This window comes from Lathamus discolor, chromosome 12 (assembly GCF_037157495.1).
Source record: "Lathamus discolor isolate bLatDis1 chromosome 12, bLatDis1.hap1, whole genome shotgun sequence".
Classification (NCBI taxonomy): Eukaryota; Metazoa; Chordata; class Aves; order Psittaciformes; family Psittacidae; genus Lathamus; species Lathamus discolor.
Genome location: NC_088895.1, coordinates 13775964 through 13799898, shown reverse-complemented (window position 1 = coordinate 13799898; position 23935 = coordinate 13775964). Strand labels below are relative to the sequence as shown.

The 23935-nt window shown below is 55.7% G+C and overlaps 2 protein-coding genes and 1 long non-coding RNA gene across 5 annotated transcripts in view; 2 read left to right on the top strand and 1 right to left on the bottom strand.

The window, feature by feature from the left end:
• Nucleotides 1-42: 42 nt before the first annotated feature.
• On the top strand, nt 43-4100 carry LOC136021017 (uncharacterized). Its single transcript, XR_010615635.1, has 3 exons — nt 43-2390; nt 2590-2700; nt 3363-4100. It is a non-coding gene; the product is annotated as an uncharacterized LOC136021017 (long non-coding RNA).
• Nucleotides 146-7096, bottom strand: DAO (D-amino acid oxidase). Of its 2 annotated transcripts, XM_065692763.1 has the most exons (11): nt 6989-7096; nt 5885-6090; nt 5650-5764; nt 5103-5179; nt 4620-4685; nt 3923-3977; nt 3558-3662; nt 3008-3090; nt 2243-2360; nt 1639-1737; nt 146-1206 (listed from the first exon to the last, which is right to left on the bottom strand). In XM_065692763.1, the coding sequence occupies exons 2-11, from the start codon at nt 6076-6078 to the stop codon at nt 1075-1077; spliced, it is 1044 nt and encodes a 347-aa protein (XP_065548835.1). In that variant the 5' UTR covers nt 6079-6090; nt 6989-7096; the 3' UTR covers nt 146-1074. The 2 variants fall into 2 exon arrangements, with proteins under 2 accessions (XP_065548835.1, XP_065548836.1); XM_065692764.1 differs by lacking the exon at nt 4620-4685.
• Nucleotides 7097-8876: 1780 nt separating this feature from the next.
• SSH1 (slingshot protein phosphatase 1) overlaps nt 8877-23935 on the top strand; it is a 33661-nt gene continuing 18602 nt past the window's right edge. Inside the window, exons 1-2 of one of the 2 annotated variants that reach the window (XM_065692413.1) lie at nt 8877-8948; nt 12990-13030. In XM_065692413.1, the coding sequence (XP_065548485.1) occupies nt 8883-8948; nt 12990-13030 (107 nt within the window). In that variant the 5' untranslated portion in view covers nt 8877-8882. Of the gene's footprint in view, nt 8949-12989; nt 13031-23057; nt 23236-23935 lie in introns of those variants that run through there. The other variant, XM_065692414.1, reaches the window with a different exon arrangement.

Sequence of the window (23935 nt, the reverse complement as noted above, 5' to 3'; positions counted from 1 at the left end):
TGTCTCTTCCTCCTGCAGGATGATATCTTCAGGGGAAAATGCATGTGGAGACATGGAATGAAGATCTCCAGGGGTGTTCCCATGGAACTGGCATTTCCAGCCCTATCCATGGCATCACTGAGAAGAGACAGCTTCACACGCGAGGTATTTGAACGTTACCTTTATTGTGCACACCTGTGAAACCGCAGCCTTTCAGGAAACAAGCACCATCAGCCTGCACAGAAACACCCAGGAATCCGTTCTGTTCGTGTTCTAGGGTCAGACCCTCCCGGAGCAGTCCCCATGCCTTCGGGAAGCAGCGAGGCAGCTCCAGTGCTGCTCCATGGCCCACGGTGGGAGGAAATGAGACGCTGAAGAGCCCATGGGAGTTTTAGGGCTGCGAGCAGCTATTTTGGGAAGGCTCCTGCTATACAGAGAGCCTGGCAGGCGCGCAGGGCTGGGACGCGTTGCTTTTGTTGCTGAAAACATCATTTGGGAAGCCCATTTTAGGCAACTGCTGCCGTCTGTTGCCGGCAACACTAACCAGGTGCTGCGCGCCCGGGCTCTCCGTCCTGGCTCGAGCATAGGAAAAGCCACTGGAAGAGCAGCACGTGCCCGAGGAGCTGTTGGTACTTCCCCGGGAGCTGCAGGGCTTCTTCCTACCGAAGGGGCTTTTGCCTCCTGGGGGAAGCTTGCAAATCTAATTCGCCACTGGGCGCTGGAGCAGGCACCGGAGACCTCGGGTGGCACCGGCTCGGTTTCACATCCTGTCCCCTCATGCAGGTGAGCTGCAGGAGGGTCAGGACTGCGGCTGAGCCCTGCCTGCCCTTTGCAGACTGCTCCCAGGGCACAAGCGCGCTGCGGAACGGGCGATGAGGCCACGGCTTAAAGCGCTGCCTCCAGGTAGGTTGGGCTTGGCTGGGCTGCAGGGAGCGCGGCCGCGTGGCAAAGGACAGCACCAGAGCTGGCGGCTCCCAGAAATGAGGCTCTATGAACCTGACCTGGAGCTGGCAGGAGGGTCGAAGAGCCCCTGTGTTACTCCCATCTTTCTGCTGTGATTCCTAAGCTACTCCTGCTGCCATCATCCCGGGTAACTCACAAGCGGGGCTGCGGCAGGCCAGCCAGCTTCTTCTCCTGGAGGATGCTGCCAAAGAGCCTGGCTGCTGCCATGGCACAGCCCCAGTGGATGGTGATCCCGAACCCACCGTGGCCGTAGTTGTGTATCACCTGGGGGAGAAGAGGAGGGATCAGTGCTGGGAATGCTGTCTTTAGTGTCTTTAGATCGATCCTTCAACCTCCCGGTGAGCATTCAGTGACCCTCTGCTCCATCCTTCCCTCCAAAAGCTGCTGGAGAGGCAGGAAAACGCTGGATGCACCAGGTTAGCCAGAGCTTTGAGCAAGCTGCTGTAGAGGAAGGCGTCCCTGCCTGTGGCAGGGGGGTGGAATTGGATGAGCTTTAAGCTCCCTTCAACCCACAGAGTCCCAGTGTGGGATTCTATGACACTGGGCTGAAACTGGCTCAAAGATTCACCTGATATTAGAGGGGGGAAGGAGCGAGGACTGATGCATGTGGGGCTGAAGCCCAGCAGCGTTAGCTGGGTGCTGGTGCTGCACTGGCAAGCTCCCAGTGACTGATGCGCTCTCAGGCATCCGGGGTACCTGTGCCTGGAACTGCCCGTGGCCGATGGTCTCCCGCTCCAGGCGCACCCGGGGCCGCGCCGGTCTCAGGCCGCTCCATTCCCCCACGATCTTTGCTTCCTGAAGGCAAAACCACAGCAGCACCCGTGAGCGTTCCCCTGAATTACAGCGGCCAAACGACCCAGCGCCGAGGGATCCGTGAGATGAGGGCCCCTGCAATGAGTGGGGACAGGGGCTCCCACATCCCCGCTGCTGCACCAGCTCCAAGGATGCTGGATGAACTGCTCAAGGCCAGGTTGGACACAGGGGCTTGGAGCACCCTGCTCCACTGGAAGGGGTCCCTGCCCGTGGCAGGGGTTGGAGCTGGAGGAGCTTTCAGGTCCCTTCCAACCCAACCCATTCCGTGGTTCTATGCTGCAAGGGCTGAGTGGGCAGCGCGGTTTCAGACGGCAGCCTGGCACGTCCCTGTGCCAAAGCCTTGCGCTGCCTTCCCACCTAACCCACGGCACAACAGCTCTTCACCAGTAATTCCTTCTTCCTACAGACCTTGCCTCAACGGTAACGCCGGCCCCAGCCCCTGCCTGCAGATCCACCAGGAGCACAGGGTGCGGGGGCATTCACCCACCTGCAGAGCAGGCAGCAGCCGGCAGCAGCTCTCCCAGATGGTTCTGTGGTCCTGGGCGCTGTTTGCTTCGTTCCAGTTGCCGTGCTGGTAGATCCCCCCCAGGACCGTGAACTCGCTCCTGCCCGGAAAGCAGGAGGAGGTAACAGTGGTGAGTGCCCCATCCAGGACTCTGTGGATCCTGCTGCACCCCGAGCCTGCACCCTGTTCCTGCTGGAGGAACTCGCACCGAGCAGGCGGAGCGGGGCCTCTGTGTCTGCTCGTGAGCAAGGCAGTCAGTAAATGCTGGCAGCATTGAAATGCCCTGGCCCGGGCAACCCCAAGGGCTGATTTCATCTTCTGCCAAACAGATCTGCTCCTGCCTGGCTGGGGGAGAGCTGGGAGGAACGGGATGGCTCCGGTGGGAACGCAAAGGAATGGATTTCTGCTGCTCCAAACTGTGGCTTGACCGAGGACAAGAGGTGGGTTAAGGCTGGGGCGGCCGTCCCTGCCGGACCCTTCTAAAGCCTTGCTTGAGCCCTGGGAAGCACAAGGACAAAGGGGCTGAATGTGGGTGTGCAGGAGCAGAGCCCCTGGGTCCTGGACTCAGGTGCTTCCTTTGGGATCCAGCGCAGTGCCCGGTGATGGCAGCTCAAGCTGCAGTCAGCACAGGGAGAGGAATCTGTATGTAGCTAGGATTATGATCAGAAATTGGTTGGAATGCTTTGCTTGGGGGCTGTGAGCATCCAAAGCTCCTATTTACAGAATGGCTCCTTGCCCATCACCTACCCCGGGATGATGTACGGTGAGTTGTAGACCCCAGATTCCAAGTCGTGAGTGATGATGAAGTGCTTCAGCCATGGAGCCAGGACCTGGGAGACGAAGGGGAGAGGGTCAGGAAGAGCTGGAGAAGAGGGTGCCCGGCTCAGGAGGTAGCTCAGTGAACAGGGACACACGTGGTGACATCCCTTCTGCTCCGGCTCCATGCACACCGCAGCGCTGGCTTCCCTGCCAGGGAGAGGGGAGGGCAGGCAGGCAAGGGGGGAGCTTCCTACCCGGATCTGTTTCCCCAGGTAATCACCCTCTTCTCCCAAGGGTTTAATGGATTTTTATCATTAGCATCGCACCTCTGGCCTCCCCCCAGGGCTGAGGGCATCCCCAGACCTGAGCCAGGATCTGTGTTTTCTGCTCTGGCCTCCACGCACACGAGGGTTCTACGTGACCAGGGTTTGCTGGGATTCAGGACCTGACCCCAGCGTGGCTCCAGCCCCAGGTCCACACTTAGCACTGAGGCTCCGCAGATCCAAGAGAGGACCCAAGCCCTGTATCTCCCCCTCACCTTTATGACCTGGCCCCGGCCAGGCTGCAGCTCCTGGTCAGGCTGCAGCTCCCCTGCGCGCACCCCGGTGCAGTTGATGACAACATCCACGCCCTGGGCAAACATCTGCAAGAGACAGAGGCTCTCAGGGCTGGTACCCGGGGGCCACGAGGCTCCTGCAGCACCGCCAAGCCAAGCGCTCGCTCCAGTGCTGTGGTTGTGGATAAACCACAAGGGCTGGATCCAGGGCACGGCTCCTGCTGAGACCCCGTGTGTGCAGGTGGGAGAACGGTGTCCCCTTAAACTGCAGCCATAGTGTCGCCGCTTGTGCTGCCCCATCCTCTCTCAGCCATCCCTTGATGCACAAGAGTCACATCACCGCTCACCTCCTGGAAAGACTCGACCTTCTGATGGAAAAACTTCACTCCCCTCTCTGTTAACCTGGGCAGAACGAGACCATTTGTTACTGACAGACTAAAAGCCAATGTGCCGTTCAAATCGGTGCCTCTAACTGATACCCAGGTACGGGTTGTTGCTCCTTGCAATAAACATCCGTGGTCTTTTTGGTGGTTCCTAATGATCTCCGGCCATTAGTTCATCTCCCTAATGGCCCAGAGCTACTGACTGCGGTCAGTCCTGCTGAGCCCTGCATCAGATGGTGCCCAGGTCTGCTGTGGATTGGGTCCTGCTCCATGGTAGCCGTGACAAGAACAAAACCAAGCCCTAAATACTCCCATAGCTACAAGCACCCAGGTGCAGCTCTAAGTATCCCATAATTGTTGCCCAGAGAGGCTGTGGCTGCCCCATCCCTGGCAGTGCTCAAGGCCAGGTTGGACACAGGGGCTTGGAGCAAGCTGCTCCAGTGGAAGGGGTCCCTGCCCGTGGCAGGGGTTGGGGCTGGAGGAGCTTTAAGGTCCCTTCCAACCCAAACCAGGCTGGGATCCTGGGATAACCTTCACATTTGTCATGCAAGGCTCCAGGGCTCTATTAAACTGAAGAGGTAAGGAGCAGGAATTCCAGCCTTTTCCCAGCTTCCCAGGGTGCCTCCCCTGTGCCCCGGCACCGTGGTGGTTCGGCACTGACCTGTTGGTGAGCCAGGGCAGGTACTTCCTGCACTCCAGCACCAGCGCCGTGTTGAACCAGCCATAGCTGAAACCAGAGGGAGCCGTAAGGACCCACAGCATCTTCAGGTGAGCATCCCCCTCCCAGTGCTCCCAGCATCCACTGCGGCTCTGGGACCCCAATTCCCCTTGGCACAAGTGTGTGGCTTCTCCCCTCTGTTTACAGCATGAAACACCTTCTGCTGGTCTTGTTCCCCAGGTTTGACCGTGTCCGGGGAGGTAAGAGAGGGGCCGGAATGGGTTCCATGCTGGGCTGTGCTTTTTAGGCTGGTTTGAGTGTTTCCTACTTATTCCAAGGGAAGCTGCAATGAAGAAAGGCCTCTCCTGTGCCTGCTGTTTCCCATCCTCGCTGCCCAGTGACAGGGAGGGTCCGGGACCATGCAGCCATTGCTGTCCTGCCTTGGGGAAAGCCCATGAGCACCCATCAGGAGAACACAGCAACTACCTGTAACCAGGGAAGAGTTCGAGCTCCTTGGGCGTCAGGTTCCTGAACCCCAGGACAATGTTCTTCCAAGATGGGTCCTGCGGTAGGGAGAAAGGCTGTTAATGAACCTGGCTCGCGGGGATTCAGTGGTGATCCACCCCCAGGCAGCCGTCACCGCTGGCTCCCAACCCCGGGGGGGCTCAGCCGGTCACAAACATGGGAGGGTTTCATGGCTTTAACCTGCCCGAGGGGAGGCTGAGATGAGCTCTTAGGCAGAAGCTCTTCCCCATGAGGGTGCTGAGGCGCTGGCACAGGGTGCCCAGAGAAGCTGTGGCTGCCCCATCCCTGGCAGTGCTCAAGGCCAGGTTGGACACAGGGGCTTGGAGCAAGCTGCTCCAGGGGAAGGGGTCCCTGCCCCTGGTTGGGGCTGGAGGAGCTTTAAGGTCCCTTCAACCCAAACCAGGCTGGGGTTCTGTGATTTGGACGCATTCAGAGCATCCTCTGGGAAGAAGCACAACCCTGCCCGTCCCTGAAGCCATTCCCGGCCCTCCTGTGACTTGCTCCTTACCGGCACCGGCTGCCTAAACAGGTTATAGCCAGAAATCAGGAAAAGTCCCATTTCCTCCGCTGCCGGGGAGCCCAGGAGCCCCAGGAGGTGATCGAACGTCTCCTTATTCCAGAGCCTGCGATGGAAACGGCAGAGTGGGGGCTCTGCCAGCGCCAGGGAGCTGTGCCCGGGCGGCTCAGCCCCTCGTGCACCGCTGGGACACGGCACCAGCCTCCTCCTCCTCCTCCTCACTTACGTCTCCTGCAGGTTGCCGTGGTCGCTCAGGTAGGGCTGCCACAGGCCGGCCGCCCCATCGCTGGTGGTGTGGGGCGTGCAGCGGTCGGCGTGGACCTCCAGGCGCAGGGAGGGCAGGAGGCTGTGGAAGTGCTCGTGGATGCACAGCGCGGTGGAGAGGCCGATCACCCCCGCCCCGATGACGGCCACGCGCATGGCGCCGGCTCCCTGCAGGAATGGCCATGGTTGAAGGGCAGCGCCGGGGATGCTCGGAGGGAGGCACCGGCTCCTGTAGGACCTGACCTGCTGTAGGGATGGGGCTGGGCCGCTCCTCTGCACCCAAGCACTGGCACCATCTCCTATAGGGTGCTGTGAGCTCTGCGCTCCCAGCAACCCAGCCTTGCTCCGAGGAGCTCCCAATTCTCCTCAGCTCCCACATGGGCTGGACACAAAAGAGGTTGGCACAGATAAAAGACATGGAAACCAGCGCGTGTTTTCCAGGGCGCAATGCCAAGTGCATTAAGTGCAAGGAGAGCTCCTCACATCCCTGCCCTCACGTTCTGTGGCTGTGCCACCACCCCAAACCCTTCCTGGCCCCTGCTCTTTGTAAACGTGGGGGCAAAGAGGGTCTGCACCCCCTGACTGTTCCCTCTCAATGGAGCTTCCCACCTTGCAGCCTGGAAACAGCCCTGTGGGCCCTACCAGGGCACAGAGCGGCCAAGGTCCGAGCTCAGGAAGGGATGGGGTGCAATGGTGTGGATCGCATTCCTGCCAGCGGGTGGCTATGGGAGGGATGCCAGCAGCACGCCAGGCTAAATTCCAGCCTATCATTTTAGTTGGGCAAGGTGAAGCGCAGGCAGCATCCCTGCTGTGGAAGGCAGCCCGCAGCGGGACTGCCGTTTGCTGGGATGAAGGGATGAGTCATCGGGATGTAACAGCACCAAAGGCAGCAGGAAAGCCGTATGGCTTCCCATCTGCTCTGGTTCTAGAGCCCATGGCCAGGAATCGGGACTGCCTCCGCTACCTGCAGCCACGGGGGCTGGCCCAGGCTGCCCCTGCAGCACCAGCTGAGGCGTTCTGCATTGCACTGGTCCCTAACCGGGACCCCCCGTTCCCAGCAGCTTACCTGCAGCGTGCGGGGTCCCTGGGGCCGGCACTGCGGGGTTTGGAGGCTCGGACAGAGCCTGTTTGCAGCCCAGCAGCGCAAGGTCCAAGTGCCGAGGGCAGCGGGGCCAAAGTCCCAGCTCCGGAGCGGGAGGTGGAGTTCTCCCATGTGCCGCTGGCAACCGGGCCCGGAGCCACTGCTCTGAGAGAACGGGGTCACGGCGGCGTTGGCATTGACACCGTGGAGGCTGCTGCCTGTCCTGCTGGATGGGGACACCGCCGGCACCGGGCTCCTGCGGGAGCCGGGGAAACGGGGTGCCTCGCCTGCGGTTTCTGTGTTGGAAGACAGAAATGGCAGCGCCGCCCTCCCGAGAGACCCCAGGGGCTGCCCAGCTTCCCCCTTTCAGGGCTCGCAGGGCTTCGTTTCTCATCTCTGAGCTGCCTTTCCCTTCACAAACCCCACAGCGTTGGGTTCGGGGCTGAAAAGCCAGGTTTCTGCTGGTGTGGGTACCATGAGTGGCGGAGGCAGCCCTGGAGGTACCCGTGGTGCTCGGGCAGAGCGGCTGCAATTGGGGGTTTTACCGTGCCTGAAGCTTTTATAGAAGAGGCCATAAGGATGGCAGAAACAGGAACTCACCTCCTGCACAGCCGGCTTGCAGCCACGTCTCGGGAGCCCTGGGCCCAGGCTTTCACCCGTGCAGAGCAACCCATTGCGAGGGATGCGGATTCGCCCCTGCAGAAGGCAGAGGAAAGGCGCGGGCAGGCACACACCGTGAGCAGAGGGATGCTCTGCCCCAAGAGCTCGGCAGGGGACGGCCCCTCTGCAGACTCCTGTGGTTCACACACCTGATACCTTCAATGCTTTTGGTAGTGGAGCAACACGCGGGCACGTCCCGTATGAAGACAGGCTGAGGAAGTTGGGGCTGTTCAGCCTGGAGAAGAGAAGGCTGCGTGGAGACCTCAGAGCAGCTTCCAGTACCTGAAGGGGGCCTATAGGGATGCTGGGGAGGGACTCTTCATCAGGGACTGTAGTGACAGGACAAGGGGTAACGGGTTCAAACTGAAACAGGGGAAGTTTAGATTGGATCTAAGGAGGAAATTCTTTCCTGTTAGGGTGCTGAGGCACTGGAATGGGTTGCCCAGGGAGGTTGTGAGTGCTCCATCCCTGGCAGTGTTCAAGGCCAGGTTGGATGAAGCCTTGTGTGGGATGGTTTAGTGTGAGGTGTCCCTGCCCATGGCAGGGGGTTGGAACTGGATGATCTTGAGCTCCTTTCCAACCCAAACTGTTCTATGGTCTATGGTTTCCCACCCAGAGCATCGCTGTGCCAGGGGCTCTGGTGTGGGCAACCCCATCCAGGCTGGCTCCAAAGGACGGCAGCAAACCCACGGCTTGGGATCCCACTCTGGATGGCTGATCCCGCGCTGTGCTGCTGTACCAGAGCATCCCCTGGGATGCTGCCAGGACAAACCCCCTGTGCAAGCGGTGCAGCCCGTGCGATGGACGGCGAGAGGCAGTCCCGCACCAGCCTGACTGACTGCAGGCTTCCCCCACGCCCAGCAAAGCCTCTTACACCCGTTACCCCATTACCGGTCTGCCTCTTGCGTGGGGCACCGCTGACCCCTCGCTTTGCTTTAAGGGACCCCCCCGGCTGCTGCACCCCGAAGCCCTTCGGGTGCTCTATGGGGGAAGCTCAGACCCCATCGGCGCTCATTGAGGCAGTGGGAGCCGCGTCCCGCCCGCGCCGGGGCTCGAACCCGGGTCCCTGCCGCCCCAGCCCGCCCCGGGGGAAGCGCGGCCCCGCCCCGGGCCCGCCCCGCCGCTGGGCCGTGGCCGGCCGGGCTGCGCAGCCGCCGCGGCGGTGAAAGCGGCCGGAGCCCCGCAGCCGCCGCTGTAGCCGGGCCCTGCAGCCGCCGCCATGGCGCTGGTCACGCTGCAGCGCTCGCCGACCCCCAGCGCCGCCTCCTCGGCCAGCACCAGCGAGGTGAGGCGGCGAGCAGGGCCGGGCCTGGGGACGGGGAGCGGGGCGGGACGCGGCCCCTCAGCGCCTCGGCTGGGCCCCGCGCAGCGCCTCACGGCCCCGGGCCCCCATATCCCAGCCCCTCACGGCCCCGGCTCCCCGCATCCCTCCGGCTCCAGCCCCTCACAGGCCCCGGCCCCTCGCCCCCGGCGCCGCCTCAGCCCCCAGCCCTCCGCTGCCTCCGTGCTGACTGGGGCCTAGGGCCGTCTCCCCGCTCTGCCCCACCGCGTCGCCGTCCCCTCCTCGCCCCTGTACGTTCCTGGTCCCCGTGGCCGTGCCCGCTCCAGCCCCAGGCTGCGCTGCTGAGGCCCGGGGCGGCCGCTTCGCTCTTCGCTGCCGGGTGACTCCTGGGCCGGCCTCCGTGGAGCCGCGCTGCTCGCTGGCCCCTCGGCTGCGGGCATTCCCCCTGCCTGACCCCCCCCAGCCCCTGCCGCCGCCCCGGGGATGCTCCGCTTTTGCCCTCTGTGCCTGTGCTGCGATGGCACCGCCTCCCCACAGCTTCTGACCCATGGGGAGCCCTTGCCGTGGCGCTGGGGTCTGCTCACTGGTGCTGGAGCAGCTCCAGTCCCCACCCCGTACCCCCCATACCCGTGTGATGTTCCCTTGCTCCACCACACCGCTGCTCTCTCCTTCCCTCCCAGCTCTGTTGCTCTGGGGCCCGGTCTGTGCTGTGTAACCCACTGTCCCCATGGTGTTGTGCCCCACACATCCCTGCCCGGATTGATGGGGCAGGCACCGGAGTGTCCCAGCTCTGCTGCGCACCCCTTCACTGTTGCACCCCAGGAACACCATCTCCTGCCTCTGCCCGGCTTTGGGGGGGTGTTCCCTCAGCACAGCTCCCAGGTGCCATCCAGACACAGCTGCACCCGGTGTTTGTTTTCCTTCATCCCCGTGCATCCCTGTTTTCCTGCTGGCCCGTCTCTTCCATGACCCTTAAAGACAAGCCCGGGGTTTTCCTGCGTATCCTTCCCATGCATCCCGCTCCCTCCCGCCCCTTTCCCTTGATGCTGCTGCCCTTGGCTTGGCTCTGTCCCCTCCTGCCAGGTAAACAATCCTATTTGTCACCTGTCAGGTCCCTGTGACTCCCCCGATTAGCTGCTCCGCGGGGGGAGCAGGAGGGAGACGCTGCCCCAGGCTGCAGGTTCTCCCATGGGATTCCCTTGGGAGACGTTGACTCATCCCGTCCATTCCCAACTGGTGTGTGTAGATCCGTGTCCTGTGGCTTGGGCTCTGAGGCTGCAGGGACCCGGCTCTTGGACCACGCTGTGTTGGAAACAGGATTTGGGCTTTCCCAGGGGTTTTTCAGAAGGAATTTTGTTGGAGGCTGGTTTAGAGGCTTAAATGGGCCCCAGTGGTCGCCTGATCGACACAGGTGTAAATGTAACCCTGTTGCAGGCAGTGGAATTAGCCTGGGTTTAACTGGTGCAGGCAGGAGAGGTGCCTCTTGCATCTGCCTTGGGCAGCGCATCCAGTACGAGCTCTGTGCTGCTTTTCCCCTTCCCTCTTGAAAACTCTGCCCCGGACTTGCTCGGGTGTACTTGGGTGGCTCCCAGGGGAGCACCAGCTCCCGTTCAGTTGGAACGGTCCCTTCCGGCATGAAGTGCCACAAAGCTATAAACCCTCCTTTCCCCAGTTCAGCGTGTTGGCTTTGCGGAGTTAATTTGCAGCCCCACCACAAAGTGCCAGCCCTGCTCCCTTATGGTGCTCCTTGCAAGGAGAATCGGGGCTCTTTGTGCCTTTTAGCCCGTGTGAATAGCGACTGGCGGATACTTTAGATGGGCAGTGCTGAGCATGTGTCCTTGCTAACTGTGAGAACGCTCCTGCAGCCTCAGCTCGTGAGCCTGAAGGAATTGGTAAGATGGATGCTGCTGCCTGAAGAGGCTCCTTCTGCATTAACGTGGTGTAAATTCAGAGGAGCAGAGAGGAGTCTTTACACACTTGCACATACTCGTTAGCTCTGCTGCCATCTCCCTTCTGCACCACCTCCTGCTCATTATCCTGACATCCTGCCCTGTCCCCAGGCTGGGGACAGGGATGTGGCGGTGTCTGGGCTGTGATGGGATCCGTGGTGTTGGGTCCACAGCATCACTTGTGTGATGCACTATGAAACACAAGAGCTCAGCAGGATGCAAGGTGGACGCGCTCAGCATGGCAGCGAGCAGCAGGGTTCTGCCTTGGTTGGTTTCACTGCGGCTTTCTAATAGGAAATACAGGGAGAGCTGAGTCTGAACTCAAGTTGGCTTCTGCAGAGGATGAGCCTGCAGCAGCTCCAGGGGCTGGCTCTGCTGCTGAGCCTCAGCTGACAATGATCAAGACTTCCCATCGCATTTGTTTAAAACCAGCTTTTCCTCCCCTTGGTGCTCCGTGACAGAGCCAAACAAACAGGGGCTGACCTTACAGAGGCCAGAATCCTGATGGAGCATCCCTGGGCTGAGGGGATCTGTTGTTGGGGGGCAGTGGGGCTCGGGGTGCTCTCAGGGCCCTGCGCTGCTGCTGCACAGTGTAAACAGACTAAAAATAGCCCTGGTATGTGCTCGCCATCAGCTGCAGACGTTCTGGATGGGTTTGCTCTATCTCCTTCCCTCCAAATGGCCATAATTCCAATATCCGGCCCCTGCCGTTGCATCTGGGGTTTGTTTCCTGGCTTCCCTTGGTTCTTGCAGGTTGTAAACTGAGCACCTCCTGCAACTCGGAGTGGGGAACAGCCTGAGTTCTTACACACACACAACTTCAGGCTTGCTTTATGTGAGGCTGTTTGCTTATGGTTCACTTCTGCAAACCCCCCTGGAAACAAGGCACCCTTATGGTGGCCTTTGTTTGATGTGGGGTTTGAGTAGTGTTGTAGTAAATACCAAAGTGTTTCCCGAGTGCTGGTGGAGCATCATTTCTTGAAGGCTTCTGTCCCTCCGGCTCTGGTGTGTTGCAGCTTTGAGGGTTTTCCTGTTGCAGGGTGATCTGTTAGGTCCCTGCTTTACTTCTTGGGTCTGAACCGTGTCCCTGGTGCAACTCTGCCCTCTGAGGGGATGCTCGTGGCCCTTCCTCCTCTGTCTACTCACACAGGACCAAAGGAGGAGGAGTATTTTGAGCCTTTGTTTTTCAGTCAGCTCTGGATGCAATTAGCTCCAGCTCTGTTTTCCTTTCATAAGGAATTTTGTCCAGAAACTAATAGAGAAGTTGAAGGGGGTGGCTGGAAAAGCATGGCTGTGTGAAATTGGTTCTGAGAGGAGGCTTAATGCAGCTGGCACGCTTCAGTTTAAGGAGAGTAAACAAAGTGTGGGGGCCAGTGAGGCAGTTCAGCAGCCAGACTTGCTCCTAAGGGGACTTTCCAGCAGGGCCCAGTGGAAAAAAAGTGGCTGTTTTGATACATGTCTGCCATCAAAGCAGTGTGTTTATCAGCAAGGCAGCAGACATAGGGCTTGTTGGTGACCGGGCAACCATCATCCCGCTTCGGGATGCGTCTTCTGCCAGCATCCGGGCAGCTTGGAGGTGGCAGAGGGGTCCCTGAGGAGCTGCACATCGGTGCCAGGTTGGGGGTTCAGGTACCGGAGGTTGTGACAGTCCCAGCCAGGCAGTTTTGGCTGCATCCTCTGGAGGGCACTTGTGCTGTGCCTGCGCACCCTGAATTGCAGCATCAATCTGTGCCCAGCTCTTGGGTTGCAGCGTTTCTCTGCTGCTCCTGCCACGTTCTGCCCTCACGTGTGTGCTCATGGTGACGCCGAGGCTGGCAGTCTTCAAACCGACCTGTGCCCTAGGACCAGCTTGCAGGATTAGGATCTAATAGCTTTAAAATCCCCGTGAGCCCCTTTGTCACCCGGCGCTGGGTGCTGATGGCATCTATGGCCAGGGAGGCTCCTTTATCCCTGGCACTGGAAAGAAACCCCTCCGTGGAAAACAACCACCCAAAGCCCATCAATGAGGGATGGCTCTAAGAAGCGTGGGGATTGTGAACAAGTTGTATGGAAACAACCAGTGTGTAACTTTCTCTTTATCCTTTTCTCCCCTCAGCTGGAGGTTGGCAGTGATGAGGAACGTAAATTAAACGTGAGGTAAGCAGAGCTGCTTGGCTCTAACCATCATTTCCACTGTTGTTAATTGCCTGCCATGTATCCCAGGCCTGATCCTGGCCAGGACTCCAGCCTGGAGCTTGCCTGGAGGGCGTTGTGTGATCTGCAGGGAGCTGAACACTGGGGTGATCTCTCCCTGATCGGTTTAGTTTTGAGATGAGTGTTTAATGAACTGAAAGCATAAAAGAGGGTTTGGGATTTTTCTTTCCTGGGAAGAAGAAACTGGACAATTGCTCCTCAGCTCTGGCCAAAGCACTTCACTGTTATCAGTGTCTCTGTCTCTGCTGCTGCTCTCTGAGATTGTGGCTATGGAAGGGGGATGGGAAGGGGAGGGCTCTGCTTATTCCTGGGTATTAACCATCAGGAATTTGACTCCTTTGATACCAGGGTTGTGTAGAGCCACTTCATGCAAGGGGCTGGAAAAGAATGAGGTAGCAGCTGGAGAAGGGGAAGCTCCTCTTGCTGGCATTGCACAGAGATCAGAGGTAGTAACAGTGAGGCTGGTTTGGGACTCTGGTCTAATGGGGCTCTGAGAAATTACATGGACTGTTGACTTGAAAGCCAGCTGCTGCAGACAGCTCTTACCCCCTCACCTGTACACCCCCATCTGAGAGATAAAGTGTGAAAACAGCGGTGGTTCAGCAGGCCTGGTCTCTTCTCCTTGTTACTGCTTCCTACTTTGATTATCCTGGTTTCAGGTAAAAGCATTACAAATGAACTCGGTGACAATATACACCTAAAGCACTGGGAGGTCATTGGGTTTGTGGCTACTTTTGGTCTTTTTGCAAGCCAGGCCCCAGCATCCATCATTGACCGGAGCAATCGTGGGGGTAGATGTAGTGAGACTGGGCTTAAAGGCTGATGCTTTCTTCTTGCTGTTGAAAAATGCTGCAGCAATGGCTGCATACTGAGAGCCCAAGAGCTTCCTCTGGCCTTCAGTCTCTTGGGGCTGCTCTTCTGTATATGATTTTCAGGATAAAGAATCAGGTAATTAAATCATCAGATAGACCTTGAGAATAGGATGGGTTTTGTGCAGATCCTTTGCTGTACTCAGGGGAAACACTGCCAAGGACTGAAGAGAATGTGTGGCCTTGGTGCGGACACAGCATGGCTGAGCACTGAAGCTCCTCTGACAGGGAGGTGGGTAGATCCTGTGCCCTTCCTGCTGGATTCCTCGGGATCAATGAGCTGAGACTTTACCCAGTGCCCATGGGGTGGCAGAATTGTGCCACAACTTCATTGTGCTGCTTCTCCAACAGCTGAGCCCAGGTCTCCTGTGTTAAAAAAGGCAGGAACAGGCTGTGAGCAGGTTTGTGGATCTTTAAATCCTGGTCTAGCCTTGGTGGAGAATCAGGTGACAGCTCTGCTTTGTCACATATGCCCTGAATACTGGGGCCAGCAGCCCAATGCCTCACTTCGCAGACCTCAATGATCCTCATGGTCAGAAAATGAAGGATTCTTGGAAGCAAGACCCCATTGCTGCCAGCTCAAAGTGTGTTTCATCAATACAGCATGACCATGCTATTACACACTGATGATATACTTGCTTATCTGCTTGCTGAACAGATTATTTTCATTCATCCCTAAAACTTCCAGGATTTTCAGTGGAGGCTGTGCAGTTGGATCTGGTTAGGTTATTTTATTGGAGGAATAGGTCTGTACCATGGTTTTATAACATCTTGCTGCTCTCTGGTCTAAGAGCAGGAGGCTTTCCTTATGGTTTCTGTCCCTTCAAAATGCTTTTCTCTCTTGTTTTCTCCCTGAAACAGCCTCTACCCTAGTACAGGCCGAGGGGACACGTTCTAGGTTCAGCTTTCTGTCACGGATATTGTTGCTTTATCAATTTTGTTAGACATTAATGTGCTTTAAAGTCTTCCTTTTCTCCCACGTCCCCAAAATGCTGCAGAAGCCTTGGTAAGGTAACATCCAGAGCCCCATTAGACCAGAGTCCCAAACCAGCCTCGCTGTTACTACCTCTGATCTCTGTAAGGTAATTTCCAGCAGGCAGCCAGGAGTCCATTTTGCTTCCCCAAACCCTTATGTTTTACAAGATTGGAGTTCAATGGGGCTTTTCTTACCCTGCTCCTTGGTGCAACCCGATTGACTTCCATTGCTCACCATCGGCTGGCTCTCTAGCACCAAGTCAAAGGAGATGTTTTACAAAGCCAGCGGTGTTGTGTTGGGTGTTGTGAACTGGCAAATGCAGGAAGATAATCACTGGCTTTAATTACAGACACAAGTGAGTTTGTTTAGCCAGTCATTCTGTGACCTTTACCAGCATTGGCTTTCCAGTCGCACTCTGCATGTGGTCAGAAACAGGGCTGGGAGGGTGGTTTTGGGCACTTCTGCAGGGAGATGGAGGTTGAGCTGCTGCAGGAGCCAGTTGTCTCCAGCCTGTGATCAAGCCTGCAGATCGATATGGAAAGAACTGTTCCTGTTTGGCACCACTAAACCCAGTTTTAGGAGCTGGCAAGAGAAGCAGTGGAGGTAAAGGTTTTTAGGATTGGGCTTGTGTATATTTGCAGAGTGCTTTAGTGGCATAGGCTGTGCTGCTGCCTCTCTATGTAGAGGCCCTGCATTGAGAGCACTGCCTGGAGCATCCAGTGTCCTGCTGAGCAGTGGCAGAGAAAGAGACTGGGGCTCTTCCTGTCTTTGCTGATGCCATCCTCTGTACCTTGCCATGTTACTTAATGCTCCTGAACCTCCTTCTCCCATCTGCAGCTTGGCAGATGTCTATTAGCTCATATTCTGAAACGCTGAGAGTAAAGCATTAGGTCTGTTTGGTTTTATTCAGCAATAAAACCTTTCAGCTGTAAGAGGCATCTGGCTTTGGAGGTCTGAGGAACCTACAGCTGCTTGGGATGGGTAGAAGGCAGCACGTCCCACTCGCTTTCCACCTCATTTACTCGCCTTTGTGTTCTGCATGATGACCTGGTCAGGAAGGAACATGCTGCACCACACTGGTTTGATAACCTGCCCTACAGTCCCTTTAGCTAATGCTTTTTTTGCTGTAGATTAATGAAGTGAAGTGATTTTTCTCTTTTGGAGGTAATGGAGTTACACTGGGCATTGGTTTGACATGGTTTTGTGTTTGCTGCTGGAATTAGGTGGAGCCTTCAGGTTGCTGTAAACTCCCTTAGCAGCTCAGTGATCAACAGGAGGAGTAATTACAGCAGGCAGACTCCTTACAGAGCATCATTGGATTCAGACTGGGTATTAGGACAAATTTCCTCACTTAGAGGGTGGTCAAGCATTGGAACAGGCTGCCCGGGGTAGGGGTTCAACAGGCATGTGTGTGGCGCATGGGGACATGGTTTAGTGGTGAATTTGGCAGTGCTGGGCTAACAGTTGGACTCAATGAGCTTGATGGTCTTTTCCAACCTGAATGATTCTGTGATACACTCCAGAGGACTCGTTATGAGGAGGCTGTTTGGTTAAAATCACTGTAATAAAGCAGACTCCTTGCTGCATCAGCAAGCTTCCATCAGCATGGAAACTTGAAGGGCAAATGCAACTGCACTGTTCAGGCTCTTCTTGCTGCACGGAGTGCCCAGCACAGCTGGGGATGTTATTTATGTATGTTATATTTTGATGTACCCAAAATTACTTATTAACATCCTGATCTTTAACTCTTTTAAGGATTTGTAAGCGTGTTTTGCTGGAGGGAGTATCTGCAGCTTTGGCCAGGTTGACGATAACTGGGAATGTGCAGGGGCTGGGGGTCCATCAGGCAGCAGCCTTGAGGATGCGTTTGTGGGGACAGCAGCTCATTACGCACATGACACGTCCTACTCACTGCGGTATTTATTGTCCCCCATTTACTTGGTGGGAGCTCTTGGGGCAGAAGCTGCTGATTTTATTAACTGTGCAAAACAGGACGCTGAATCACATCCTGGCAGGGCTGCAGCATCCTGCCTTAGCGTGCTCCGTACAATAGGGAGGCAGAGTCCCAGGCTCGTGACCCTTTCTGGCCTGAAGGTGTGGCCGTGGAAGCTGATGGAGATATAATTAGACCTTTACATTAGTGGTGGGTTGTGTGGGGTGTTCAAAGACCACGGAGCCGAGGAGCCTGCGCTTGGTTGACACTTATTTGAGCTCTGGCCTTTCCAGGAAACTGTTGCTGACTTGAAGTTGAGCAACACGAGGAGTTTACTTGGATGCTGGGAGAGTAACAGCAGGAGGTCTGCCAGTGCTCAGCCCCGCTTTGGAACTCGATATAAATACCCTTTTCTTTTATTCTGTTAGGTTTTTTTCCACGAAGCCTCAGCAGTTTGGCTTGAAACAAACCAACTGGCCCCGTTATCAAAGGTACTGGCTTGGCACTGAGTTCTGTTCCTGTAAAAGGCCAATGTGGTTACTGTTTATTTAGGTGTTAGAGCTGGGTCAGAAAAATATTTTGGTTCCCAATGCCTCTTGATTTGAAATACCTGAATCTGTGATAATCCATTGCCAAGATCTGTGAGTCAGGGATTTCGCAGGCACATCAGAGCTGTGGTCTGCTGACAAGTGCCCTTCAGATGTGAAATGCGCAGAGCACCTTCATGGGCATGGCTTTGCTTTGCGTGAAGAGAATGTTGGGTTGTGGTTTATCTCCCAGACATTTGCGTGTCACTCTGCAGCATTCGAAGCCCTGATGCAGAATCACATCGCTGCTACACAGAAATAAACCAGAAAGCAAAATAGGCCAAAAATAAGTCCCAACCTCAAATGGATGCAAACCTGCATCCTTAGGTGTCCCTTAGTTGTTCAGGTTTATCTCTGATGAGAAGGACTCTTCTATGCAGAACTTGCCTTTCCTCTCTGAGGGCTTTAGTCCAGGCAGGAGTCAGTGATGTTGAGCTTGTACAGCCCGGGCAGGCCTGCCTCAGCTTTCCATGACGTAAGGTATGGCTGTCCATCCCCAGGGTGTGACCTGGCAGTGGTTAATATCACTGCCAGAGCTGTTTGTGTGCACACACCTCGTCCCCTTGCAGCAAAGGTTTCTCTTTTCCCACAGGAGAGGTAGGTTTCCCTGCATCCTTCCTGGAACAGGAGCAGGGACACACATGGAACCGTCTGAGCAGCTGCTGTGCTGTGTGTCCATACCCACCTCAGCTGGTGGATATGTCAGGGTAGTGCACATTGCACCAAACACTCCCCAGCACTGACCTAACACTTGTAGGACCCAGAGTCTGTGCCTGATGCTCACCAGCACAGAGACCTTGTGTAGAGGGACTCACCAGACCTACTGTAGCTCACCAATGCTTCTTGACGCAACCCTTGCTGCAGGAACCACCAGTGAGGGTGGCTGCTGGGGGGTCCATGGTGTGCTGCTGGGCAGAAAGCCTCTGGGGCTGAGCAGCAGAGGCCAAAGCATCCAGAAATGCAGGAAAGGGGACAAAAGGTCCCTTTCAGCTGTTCGGAATGTTGCCTGTTTGCTCTGTCTGCCATCCAAACGGTCATGTCCAGTACTCGCATCCCTGCAGGGACCGCTGCCTGTGGGCCTGCTCACAGCCTGCCTGCGTGTGGGCATCTCCCTCCAGCCCTGCAAAGTGTTTTGGGCTACAGATGTTCTCTCTGCAGTACTGATGCTGCTTGTAAAAGATGGGTTTGGAGTGGAGGACGTAAAGAAGGATAATCCTGAGGTTTTTACCAACGATTCTGACTCTATGATTCTGTGATGTTATGATTCTTTTCCACCTTAAGCCAGCTTTTCCCCTGGCTGGTGGTCTCCTAGTTGCTGGGGTGTACCTTCGCCCTTGTGCTGGCTGGAGCCCCTTGGGCAGATGAGGCAGGCTATGGTCTAGCTGAACACTGGAGGTGGTGTCTGGGTTGAGCTGGAACTGTTCTCACTCTGCTTTTACCCCGCATGATCCGTCTGGATTTGACTTTATTTTTCCACATTACCAACGTGTCAAGTGCTGCCCGGTCTGTGCTGCCTTTTTTGGAGTCATTCTGAAACCCAGCAGCGGAGCTGTTTCTTGGGTTGCTGTGCCACCGCTGCCTGTAGGGTTCTCAGTTGTGCTTCCCATGCTGTTGCCCGTGTCCTGGCTGACCTTCGTATGCGCCGCTTGGAAGCTGCTTTCTCCATCCTTGAAGCTATCATTCACCTTCCTTTTCTTCTCCAGTGGCGCCAGGGGAGAGTTTCCACTTGTTTCTCTGGGAGACACCACTGAGGGGGGGAAGTGGGGTGACTTACTGAAATGGTTTAATGGATTATAACAATGAGTTGACAGGAGGAATGCAGGAGGATCGGCCCATGTGCTGACAGCTCGGCTGGGGAGGAGGACGGGAGCTCCTGACACCTCCCTGGCACTCCTTGGGCTTGTGGTCTGTCCTCTCCCTACCTGTGGTCACAGAACAGCTATGGCAATAATGTGGCAACAGCGTCATTCCAAAAAGGGATGTGTAGGAGAACACAGGGTGTCTTTTAGTGTGGGGGAAGAAGGGAGACAGTGTTCTGGGAAGAGCCGGCTTCCCTCAGCCCACCAGGGTGTGCCAGGAGGCTCTGTAGAGTCATTTCTCCTCTCCTAAGCACAAGAGAGAAGTTTCTTTATAGCAGCTCAATGGGCAGGTTGAGGTTTGGAGAGGATGGGGCCTCGGCCTCTAGAGACAGTGGCTGTCACCAAAATGCCATCATTGGGAATCTCAGGAATGCTCTCTGTGGTTCCAGCCGTTCATTCCAAGCCCATCACGTAGCTGGATGATGTTGTGATCAGCTCCATGCCTTTTTGAACTCTGCGATCAACGGGATGAGCAAAAAGGATTCCTTTTTCCATGTGAAACAATCTCTTTGTTTTATTTGGCTCTTCACCATCCCAGTCCTAGGGATTCCTGGAATTTTCCTGGCTGTTTGGGAGCTCTTCCGCTAACTGATTTGTGCTGGAATGGGCACCAATCCTGGTAATTTGTCTGCTTCCCTCTTCCTGCCCTTTCTCTTGGCTGGTTTATCCATGCTCTGCCCTCGGAGCTGTGTGCTGCCCTGGTTGGGCTCCACGTGGAGCTGGGTGATCCCTGCTCAAGCCCAATGTGTTACTCTCCCAGTACTGGAGGCACGTCACCACCTGTCCATATCCATTGGGAAATGAGCTTTTGTGGGCTTCATGATTGATTTCAGTTTCATCTTTCTCCCCTTTGTGCTGGAGGAGGGTTTGTATCTGTGCTGTGAATGGCCAGCAGTGTCTCCAGCCCCTCTTAGCATTCCTGCACTGTGGATGTGGCCCACGCCTTGCAGCTGAACAGTACATGCTCAGACTCCCCTTTTGTTGCTGCACTGCTAAGAGCAGGAGAGCAAAGCCTGCCCTGGGTCTTGCTGCCTGCCCGACTGCCTTGGAAATGGATGGGGGAGATGTTTGCCCCTGTGGGAAGGCATTACAAGATCCCTTCGGAGCATGGGATGCTGCCTAGCCTCCTTGTTGGGCACCTGCAGTTCTGATCTCAGGTCAGTTTATCAGTAAATCACACAGTCTATGCATGTGTGCAATAGGGCTTTGGTTTAAAACCACATTTCAAGTGTTGGATGGGCTGCCCAGAGAAGCTGTGGCTGCCCCATCCCTGGCAGTGCTCAAGGCCAGGTTGGACCCAAGGGATTGGAGCAAGCGGCTCCAGTGGAAGGGGTCCCTGCCCGTGGCAGGGGTTGGAGCTGGATGAGCTTCAGGGTCCCTTCCAACACAAACTGCTCCATGATACATGCTATGAAACTGGTCCTTCGCTGCTCCTGCTGCATAGCTGTGCTGCACATTAGTTTGGGGTGGTTGTGGTGGTAGTCTCAGCTGTATTTGCCAAGGTGATTCCTTTATGTTTCATTCGGTGTCTCCATGGCACTGGACTCTGCTTGACCAGTGTGTGACACAAGAGCAAAGGCCACTTGGGAACACCCAAAGTGCTATTTTAAACAGCATGAGAAAGGACTTGCTGCTGCTGCAGCTCCCGTGGCTGTTTCTCGGGTTGAACAGTAGCATGTCAGCCATTCGCTTTGAAGTTCATTTTGTTCCCTGGCGCTGTTTTGTGTTGCTCAGGCCCCTTCTGAAGGCCCCTCTCTTGGTCAGGAAGTGTTATCTGATGTTCCTCCTATCAAGCCAAAGCAAGCAGCAGTGTGCTTTAATTGTCAGCGCAGCTTGGGAAGCAGGGAGCAGCTGCTCCTTGTCTTCCTGCTGCTGCCCTGCCCGCATCTTCCTTTCTGTTTGATGTGCTCCTGTCCAGTTTAGTTTTGTTGCTGTTTCAGTGTGCCCTGTCTCAGAATCCACCCTTTGGCACATCAAGGGCCTGCGGGAGCATCTGAGGGGAGATCTCTCTGCTCCTAGAGCTCCCTGCCCTCGACCTGCACCGGCTGGAGTGAGGGTCCCTGAGGAGAACACAAAGCAAAGCCATGCAGAGCGGATGCACTCGTTCACTACATGAGCTCAGCACTAAAACACGAGCTGGGAGCGAGCAGATCTGAGCAGCACTTACACTGAACAGGCTGCTTGGCTGTGATCACCAGCAAACACAGAGATAACAAGTTCATTATGGCTCCAGAAACCCCAGGAGTCACTGGAGGTGTGGGGATAACTCAGGCTCCTTGGGCATCCATGCATGGAGGGATGCTGTGGCTGTGCTGGGATCAGCAGGGATACCCAGCCAGGCACAGACTGATGTTCCTATGTTCTGCCTCTTTTAGTTAGACACTAGTTTTTAATCCTTAGACTGGCAAGGGGCTGCTGAATCAACCTCAGGCTTGGCTGTGTCTTCCAGGGAAAGTGGTTTTCTCCTTACTAACTTCTGTGTATGGATATGTAGTTTGAGATGAGTTGTGTAAGATGTATTAATAGTGTTCTCTTGTATTCTGCAACAGGATTATGTCTTACATGAGATTCCCATTAAAACAGGGAACTCAAGGACCTGAGGCATTCAACGTTTCTTTGAGGAACACACCACAACCTGAGCCCCAAGGGCAAGGCAAAGCTTAGGGAGCACTGTGAGTGGCAGCTGGTCCAGCTCTCTCTGTCCATCCCCTAATGCAAGCAGCTCTGTTCCAAAATCCAATACATTTAACAGAATCCTTACTGGCATTTGTGGACCCGGGGGGCAGCGTTTTGTAACGCTGACAAGGCACTGCCTATTGTGTGCTTGAGCAACTCGACATGTAATTGATGTGTGTTGCAGCCACGCTCTTCTGGAGCTTTCCCAAAGGGAAAGAAATATTTCCTTTTCAAGTCGAGCAGCACGGAGCCAGCGGATGGAGCAAGGGACGGTGAAGCAAGAGACGCAGGAGCCTGCTCACAGGGGGTTCTGGCCGTTAAGTACCTTTTCCTTGCCATCCATTTGGGTGGGAAGGGACCTTAAAGCTCATCCAGTTCCAACCCCTGCCACGGGCAGGGACACCTTCCACTAGAGCAGCTTGCTCCAAGCCCCTGTGTCCAGCCTTGCCTTGGGGCTGTGCCAGAACCTGTGGGCTCTGCATTTATTCAAGAGCCTGAAGTGACTCCTGTAAAGCAGCTATGCTGCTCAGGATTCCTGGATGGGCATCCAGGGGATGGGTGGCCATGGATCCTCTGCCAGTGAGGCTGGGTAGGAATGGAACAGAGAGCTGCTTCTGTCCCTGGTCAGGCTTGTGGTGCTGGTGAAAGGCAAACGTGCCATTCTGGTTTATGCCTGGAGAAAGAGCTAGTCCGGGTCTGTACGCAACAAGTCTTTATCATGTCTGTGTTACAGAGCTGCTATGCAGTGCTTTAGCTGTACAGGAATGAAGAGGCATTAGTCTACATGATGCTTATCTAGTTCTGGCCCAGGGAATAGGGGCTTCCTGCGGGCAGGGGCTGCTGTGCTGATAGGCGCTGCACTGCCTTGGGAAGCGAACAAACAAACAAAGTCTGGAGGAGGGAAGCGATTAGACGAGCCTCAGCTGGTTTTCCCCCCTCCTGAATGGCCCTCTTTCATCAGGAGATGTTAGGACAAGTGCTTTTTCAAGCCAGGATATCGGTGGAAGACACAGTGTTCTGTAAAAGTCATCCAGTTCCTGGGTAGCATCAACAGACACGATTTCTCTGCTCCGCACTGAATATACGGTCGACCTTTTCTTTTCCTTCTTTTCTTTGCTTTTCGGGCTTTAGAAGCAAAAGGATGTGAGTTTTACAGCGAGTTATGAATCTTCTCAACTTTACTGACTTCTGTCTGACTCTTGGGCCAGCACAATGCTTCTGCTGTTCAAAGAGAACCAGTCCGAATTAGTATGTATTAGCCACTCGTTTTTCTGCTGCTAACAAATGCTGCTTACTGGGGCATTTATCACTGCTGCCGAGGGTCAAAAGTTGGGATGTTCTTTAATGGAAGGATTTTGCTGTTCTTTAGGAGATCTTTTTAAAGAGGCTGGAGTTTTGGTTGGTTGTTGGAAGTGCAGGATTTAAAAGGGGGCTTAAACTGGGTTGGAATATTGTGCCGTGCATGTTTCTCACTTGCATTTCATTTAGCTGTCTCTTAGAGCAGTTGTGTGAAGTGACTGAGAGTGAGGAGTGTTCCCAGAGCGGAGATAAGGCTCGTTGTGGGCTAATGCTGCTGCTTCCCTGTGATGGAAAATAGGAGCTTTGGCAAAGAGGTGCTTGGGTGCGTTCCCTCTGTTCGGCACCTTGCTGGTCCTGTGGGAATGGGAGCTTATGTGGAGACTGGGGAGGTGGAGGCAGGCTGGCTCATGGGGAGCTGAGCTTTGTAAAGCTGGTACCCGGGTTAGAAACCAGCATGAAAGAGAAATCTTCCTTGGGCTTTGCTTTCCGGTTCAGTCCATGCCAATGGAGTGCACCGGGACAAGCACTTTGCAGTGTGGCTTGTCCTTCCCCTGCGGTCCCGTTCTGCCCCTGCAGCACGGCTGACTCATTTGCCTGCAACTGGGAATCTTCTGGTTTATTAAGGAAGATTTCCTGACAGCAAGAGGAG

Coding starts and splice junctions, on each gene's coding strand:
- DAO (XM_065692763.1), bottom strand. CDS start 6,078: ATGCGCGTGGCCGTCATCGGGGCGGGGGTGATCGGCCTCTCCACCGCG. Junction 3,091..3,557: donor GCCGGGGCCAGGTCATAAAG/GTGAGGGGGAGA, acceptor TTCGTCTCCCAG/GTCCTGGCTCCATGGCTGAA. Junction 1,207..1,638: donor ACGGGCAGTTCCAGGCACAG/GTACCCCGGATG, acceptor CTTCTCCCCCAG/GTGATACACAACTACGGCCA.